Genomic DNA, 7,699 nt, shown 5'->3' on the forward strand with positions numbered 1-7,699 from the left:
ATCCGAAACATTAAATGATAAATAATGAGTAATCAATATGGTGGATAAATAGAAGGGTTTTATTTACTCTCACAAGTTTGGGGCCATATAGGATTAAGTATTGTTTTCATGTTTCAATTTGCATGTTTTGACTTCCTGAATAACTAGGTTATTCAAACATCCATAGTTGGTCATACGTTGGGAGTAAGTATGAATAAAGACTGTCATGAATCTGTCTGTAGATTGTCTGAAGTGTTTAGACATGGCACAAGTTTGCTGCAGAGTTCGTGAGTGCTTTGATAAGATTAAAGTATTGGATTAAACCCACGCTCACTTGGATCACTTCACGGTTTTATCACGAGTGATTAGTGAGACGATAATATTGTATATTCTTGAAACCGAGACGTGTGAGTTGTTATTTGTTGGTCAGTTACACATTGATAATAAGTAAACGCACCAGTAACTTGGTGTTATAAAACTTATTGTTGTGTGTGATTCAATCAGTAAATGCAAGCGAGCATTTGAGTCGAAGTTTATCCATTCCTTTTACCCAAAGTGGGATAAAAGCGATATATGTGGGCCTCTCGATGATTTAGTGATGGCACCTAAGCGCTTGGCCAAGCCGGGACTAAGTTGATGTGTTCAATTGTAGTCTGTTATCAGTCGTCATGAATCGGAAGTCGGGAAATAGTATAGAGAGAATGATTGAAATTCTTGTCTTTTGTCTATACGATATCTTGAGAATGGAGGAATATATAATCCCTTATCTAGAGGACACACTATCTGATAAGATCAGAGTTGACAGCGGCTTTTGAAAGCTACGATTGCTGATCAGGTTCTGAAGTCATACGGAAAATAGTTATTAGACTTATCCAAGTGGGAGACTGTTGGATTAGTGTCTAAGTCCATAACTGTTTTGGTATGTACTTGACCCGATTATGAGCATGGTCCTTTTGGGTTGCCTTCACCATAGCAATATGTAGGATGATTTAAGAAGAGAAAGGTTTAAATATGATTTATTAATATATTTTGAGAATAATATATTAAAGGAGAAATCATATTGTTTAATTAATATTGGTCAAGAATTAATTAAGAATTAATTATGTGGCTAAAAGAGATTAATTAAACTTAGGGGACTGAAGTTGTAATTATAAGATAATTATAATTGGGCTATGGATCACCTAATAATATATAGGTTGAACGAATTCTATGGGAAGCCCATTAGAAATCGTCCAAGGGATATGTTTAAGGAGTCCATGGGCTGCTTAGGCCCTAAGCAGTCAGATTAGGGTTTCCCAGTTGTAAACCCTAATAGCCTACATGTATAAAAGGGACCCTTAAGCCCCAAAAACGTGAACAACACTTCCATTAGGGTTTCCAGCCGTTTTTGGTGCCTCCTTTTCTTCTCTTCTTCTCCTCTTCATCCAAGTTGCATATGGTGTTTGTGACTCCATTAGAGGTACTACACTTGTGGTACTTGCTTTCAAGAGCTAAGGAAATTCAAGGAACTAGTTGTTATTGCTATATAACAACAAAAGGTATGTATTCTACCATTATATATGAATTTCGAAAATTATAGTAGCATGCCAGGTTTCTTTTTGTGTTCATAAAGTTGTATAACTAATAGTGAAAACATAGATCCAATACTAGGGTTGCATGCACACATAGGATTGTTTGTATAAGACCCATCAGTTTCTGCATCTCATGAGTTGATAAAGCACATCTTCTGTCATGGAGGACATAAGAGCCCTGATAACTGCTTAATCTTGAATAAACCATGTACTATATAGAGGATTATCTATTTCTTTGACTTCTATGCACGTTCCAGAAGTTATTTTTGCACTAGGTTTTGGTATGGTGCCATCGAGGTATTCATAGAGTTGGACACCTCCTAGTATTGGTATGACTTGGGTCTTCTCCAGTGGTGATTTTAGAGGAAGTAATGGCAGACATGGATTTGACGAATCTAAGATAGAGGATCAGAAGGCAGAAATAGGTAGAGAAAAGTCGTAGCCCTAGGATAGCTCTAATACCAAGTTGAAATTGAGTCAATTGTCGTAAATCATCCATAGGTTTTGGTATACATTATGTAGATACATATTACATGAAAGAGACAAACACTAGGGGTGTGTTCGGCATAATTAGCTAGTAGCTAATAACTTGTATGAGTAGCAGGAGCTTATAGCTTATTGCTGGTAGCGTTTAGTTAAAAGCTACGTGAAGTAGCATTTGGATTTGGATCATTTTTTTAAATTAAATGCTAGAAGCATGTAGTGTCAAACAATGTTTTCTATTCAAAACAAAACATTTTGTCAAATGCTAGAAGCTCTAAGCTCTCTAACGTTCCCAAACGCTCTGTTCCCAACACGTCCTAGATCCTAAATACATGGATCTTATGATCACAATAATACATTTGAATTGTATCCTATCTCTATTTCTTATCTATACCTTTACACTCTCATCTTCGATTTCCATTCCGGTCGGTTTTTAAAATATTTAATGTCATAGGTATGTCAATCGTAAATCTAACAAGAGTATCACTATTTCAATAAATCTATTCATTTAGTAGTATGCTAACGATCCATTTGTATAGTCTCTACTTTGTTTTAGTGAAATACACTACCCTTCTCACCTTTTGTTTGAACGTAATCTATCACATCAATAGTAAAACCACACAAATCCTGTGTGCTTGATTTACTTGTTCATAATTGTTGAACTCGTCTCGACCTATTTGTTACGCATTACTACTCACCACACCCGTAAAAACATATATTTACGAATTACAGATGTAAAAGAAGCAAAACGACATGGAATAAACAAATCGAAATACGATTACGAGTAGTGCCAATTGTGAATATTATTATTCATGACAATAATACACATTATCACTTATATGTAAACAAACAACATTAACCAATATGACTAATATTTTTCTTTTTATTTCAAAAAAGAAAAGAAGATTATGTTCTAAACCACAGAAAGGCTTGTGTCTGTTGTCTAACACGTCATATTCTTTTATCAACATTTCTACTAGATACTTTTAAGGACCACATAACCAAGTACAAAAAAGTAAACACAAAAAGTAAAAGTATATTGGAGTTTACTTTATACGATGAATCTTTATTTTCTTAGTACAAACCCTAATTCTTATTACACAAATTATATGATTTCTGTTTTAAAAAATCTCACATACTTTATAGATAGAGGTATACAATATGAAAACAACTATACCACATGGTGTGCATGTAAAGAAATTGTGCCTAAATATTTTAACACACAAACTAAATGAAGATATATTTAGTTTCAAGATTTTTTCTTCAAGTTTTTGTAGTAGTAACTAAGCTATTCACCCATAATTTTATGGATTCCTTTAAATGGGTCTTATTGTTGTTGATAATGGATTATATTCAAACTATGTTGTTCTTTCGAAGTTGCCACCAATTTGCATGTGTAACCATTCCGGTGATGATCCCCTATTAAACTCTCTTGTTGGTTGTGAAACGAACGGCATGCTAACCATGTCATACGTTTGGTGACCATACTGCAAACACCAACCATCGACTCATAAGACAAAATATATAGATAAAGATACACGTACATGTACAGTTTTACAATTACAGTTCCAGGTTCAGATTCAGGTTAAGGTTAAGGTTAAGGTCTTTGAGGTCGCCCACAGACTCATTTTATCTTTTGTTTGTGAGAAAGGTGTATCATTATCGAAAATAGTTTTAGAAAGTCAGTCTAGTCTTGTCCTGTCTAGTTTGATGTAATAGTATTCCTGGAAGTAGGACTCACGTCTTTTGAAGGGAATTGTTCGGAGTTGTGGTGTGATTTTGAAGTGACAGCTTCAAGCTTCATCGATAAGAACTATGAAAAGCAAAAACAAGTTAATTAGCGTATAATTCAACATTTTGAGTATTGGAAAATTAAGTCATGATGCAATAATACCTCAACTTGTCGTTGTAATGCTTGGATGTAATTGATTATTTCATCTAGGACCATTGCTTTCCCAATAACCTAAAATCATATAACTTATTCTTTAGTTTTAGGAATATTCTTATCTTTTGGAATAAGAAAAATGATAAATCATACCTTATTACAGCCGGGAACCAGATCTTGAAGAATTTTCATCCGCTCGCTTATCTTTTCTCTTCTAGCCTGTGTCCATCAATATAGATCAAAAGATCAACAAAAACTTTATGTAGAAAACCTTTTGGATTTGATATTTAAAAGTAATTATTACATCATTCGAATGAAGCTTTATATAAAAAACCCAATTTTAATGAAAAAGTTAGAAGCAAATTTACTCTTTCTGCTAGACTGTGGCTATCAGTGGCTTGACCTCTTCGAGCTCTCACATGGATGTAATCTTGTTTAGGTGGCTCAGATGATTTCATGTTGTTCTCTGTTTGTTTTCCAGAACTTCTATCGGCTTTGACATTAGCTTCGAATATTTCATATTCAGTCCCCATGGATTTAAGGCGTTTACCTTCACAATCACTCTATTAAAAATTAAGAACATGAACCTAGTTCAGATTACCGATTACAATCAGAATACTAGCATTGATCAAATCCGCAGTTGAAGAAAGAAACGAAATTCAAGTAATTGACGAAATAAGAAAAAATTATGAGTTCCTGTTGAACTTTTTGTGATTTTGTAATGAGAGTGAGAGATTACGACAGCAATTGCAGCTACACAAATTCAAAATCAATAACGGTTGATCATCTATTCATCTACAAACGATATCTATTATCGTTTCTCAGAATATGATCAAAACGATAATTAAAAGGTTTGAGTAAATTGATTACCTTGCAATTGCCATTGTTATTGCTAGGGCTATTGATTGAAACTCGTTTAGACGAATCATCTTCTTCACGTCGTTTCTTACTGTGAAAATTACTCCCTCTCTGATCCAAATCCATCGGATCATCAACAGAAACATGACCTCCAGTCTTCATAAACGCATCAACACTACTACCGCTATTATTATCATCGTCGCTGTTCCCAATCAAATGTCCCAAACCAAATGACGCCACATTACCGACGCCACCACCGAAATTGACATGGTACGGCAGGATCTCCGTCATACTACAAAACGACGACGCGGTGTTACTTGATCGGAAATCACCTCCGTTCATCATCACCGGCGGATCCATCTCACAAACATAACAAAAGCAGTGAATTTCAAACTGCAACAACGATACGAATGAAGAATCTCAATCCTCCAACCTCTTCAACCAAATTCATGTGAATTAATAGTGTCCCATTGTCAGAGAATGATACCGTCAACTAAAAGTCTCGAAACTAGATTTTATAAGTTGATAACTCTATCCCCGGGGACCATGGAGAGTACTTTAATGGATGGATACGGATATAGATAGAGATAGAGAATCTGTATGTAGAGAGAGAGAGAGAGAGAGAGAGAGAGAGAGATCTGTTTGTGTGTGTGAATTGGGATCTCCTTCGACAATGGAGGGTGGTGGTTTGGTGCGTAATGCGCCCCTACCATTATATGATTCGGCGTACGTTAGTGAAGGATATATTGGGATTTGAAAGAAGTGACTTTTGAGTGAGGTATTCTTGGAGTGTCCATCGTTTCTTTGTCGAGGGTCTTTCTAAAACCCAGCCTTTCTTTTCCACAACTCAAATTATAGAATTCACAACAATACATGCATTTCACTAATTTTCCTAACCTTAGGCATCGTATATTTCTCTAACTTTAGCAATTTTAGCTTGGGAAAACACATTATAAAATGTGATATATTGACTTATTTAGGGTTCACGATCAATAATAATAATAATAATAATAATAATAATAATAATAATAAATAAATAAATAAATAAATAAAACACTGTGATAAATTTTGCAATTATGATATCACCCGTATGACTTTTTTAAGACTTAGACTAAACCTGGATACGTAGTGACGGAGATAGATGGATCGTTGGGGTATTTCAGTACCCTTAAAAAATTGTTTTATATATATATAAAAAATATATTATTTGTAAACTTGTTTCATGTTATTTTACTTCCAACTAAAGAGATTATAACATATTTTTTAATATCTGATATTAGATAATTACATATAACATATATTTACAATGTTTGTACCCCTATATTAAATTTAATGTTTGTACCCCTATATTAAAATTTCTAGTTCCGCCACTATCATACAAACAAAAGTGCAATTTACTCCTATTAATTAGATTTTTTATGAGTCATGATATAAGTACTTTCTTAACCAAATTTATGGGTTTTAAACTCAAACTAATCATTTTAAAAAAAAAAAAAAAACACAATATAATCAATTTTTTGACATTTGATTTGACATATTTTTATTATTTTTTTTAAAAACTTAATTTGACATCATTAAACTTTATATATATATATATATATATATATATATATATATATATATATATATAATGCTGCCCGATTTTAAACACCAATTTATAAGATGTAAAATAAAAAACAATTAAAAACCGATTTTATATAGCCGCTAGAATTTTATAACGTCGTCCGAGTTATAAATATTTTTTTCGGAATTTATAATAATAATAATAATAATAATAATAATAATAATAATAACAAAAAAAAAAACAACAACAACAAAAGACAAAAAATCAAATTAGGAATGGTGGAATTGAAAAATAGAAGGGTACTTATAGAAAACCTTTTTTTAGTTACATATAAATATATTGTTAAACTATCTAAACTTTAACAAAATGTTCAATTTTTTTTATAATTTTTGAAGTTTTTTAACCAAGTATCAAGCACTTCTATTATTTTATATATTAAATCATATAAGATAGTTTTTATGATTTTTTATGGACATGGAAAATCACAAATCTATTATTGAGTTATTTATGTTTAAATTATATTAAATTAAGCATATATATATATATATATATATATATATATATATATATATATATATATATATATATATACGTTACGTAAAGTTAATATAACAATTAACAAGGTAGAGAATTTGTATTTCGAAAGAGACTTATATTGAAAATATGACATATCAGTGACTTCTAATTTATTATTTCTTTGAAAAACACAAAACAAATAATCGTATATCAAAAGGTCCTATGTACCTTGGGTTCAACTTCACGCGCTTTCTAAAGCGTAGCATGCCTTTCCAGGGCGAGAACTTGTATCCCCCCATAAAAGCATTTAAAATAATTTAAAAGATAGATTAAGGGGTATGAACTCACCTGTAGTGAGTGGTACGGATGAATTGAAGTTGTTGGATTGTTAGGTGTCAAGTGAAGTCTTGAACACACTCTATGATCCTAGTTAACATATAATATTACATATATGTATCAAATTAGCCTTTTAACAACTAATAAACAATTTTAAGACACCCTAGGACATGCTAATCACTTTATACAAGTGTTATAAGTCCCAAGGATTACATCTAAGTGTTGTAGGGCAAGGCTAATGTGTTTGAGGTTTAAGGAAAACTCCATTAGGGAGTTTACGGTTTTGTGGTCACAAACCAAAGAGTTTATGGTCATAAACTCTTGAGTTTACTACAGTAAGCTCACACACTTTTGACTATTTGTTGTTTGAAGCCTTAAAAGTCCTTAGAAGCTTTTCTACTTGAAGTATGTGACTAAGGAAGGAACTAGGGAACCATTTCATTCCTATTTGGAGTTTACGGTTTCTAAACCATTTTCCTTTGAGTTTACTACCGTAAACTCATAAGG

The 7,699-nt window shown here is 32.4% G+C and overlaps 1 protein-coding gene across 1 annotated transcript; it reads right to left on the minus strand.

The window, feature by feature from the left end:
- Positions 1 to 3,049: 3,049 nt before the first annotated feature.
- Positions 3,050 to 5,466, minus strand: LOC145012758 (transcription factor BHLH094-like). The gene is made up of 6 exons (XM_078971547.1): positions 4,789 to 5,466; positions 4,287 to 4,481; positions 4,072 to 4,137; positions 3,928 to 3,996; positions 3,775 to 3,846; positions 3,050 to 3,520 (listed from the first exon to the last, which is right to left on the minus strand). Exons 1-6 carry the CDS (start codon positions 5,134 to 5,136, stop codon positions 3,392 to 3,394), a joined length of 879 nt encoding a protein of 292 aa, XP_078827673.1. The 5' UTR covers positions 5,137 to 5,466; the 3' UTR covers positions 3,050 to 3,391.
- Positions 5,467 to 7,699: the final 2,233 nt, after the last annotated feature.

Source organism: Lactuca saligna, chromosome 8 (genome assembly GCF_052625555.1).
Source record: "Lactuca saligna cultivar CGN05327 chromosome 8, ASM5262555v1, whole genome shotgun sequence".
Lineage (NCBI taxonomy): Eukaryota > Viridiplantae > Streptophyta > Magnoliopsida > Asterales > Asteraceae > Lactuca > Lactuca saligna.

What these genes read in the sequence shown, in the direction of transcription:
- LOC145012758 (XM_078971547.1), bottom strand. Translation starts at nt 5,136, where the DNA reads ATGGATCCGCCGGTGATGATGAACGGAGGTGATTTCCGATCAAGTAAC. An exon ending in TGGTTCCCGGCTGTAATAAG is followed by an intron (nt 3,997 to 4,071) that starts GTATGATTTATC and finishes ATATGATTTTAG; the next exon opens with GTTATTGGGAAAGCAATGGT. An exon ending in CATTACAACGACAAGTTGAG is followed by an intron (nt 3,847 to 3,927) that starts GTATTATTGCAT and finishes TGCTTTTCATAG; the next exon opens with TTCTTATCGATGAAGCTTGA.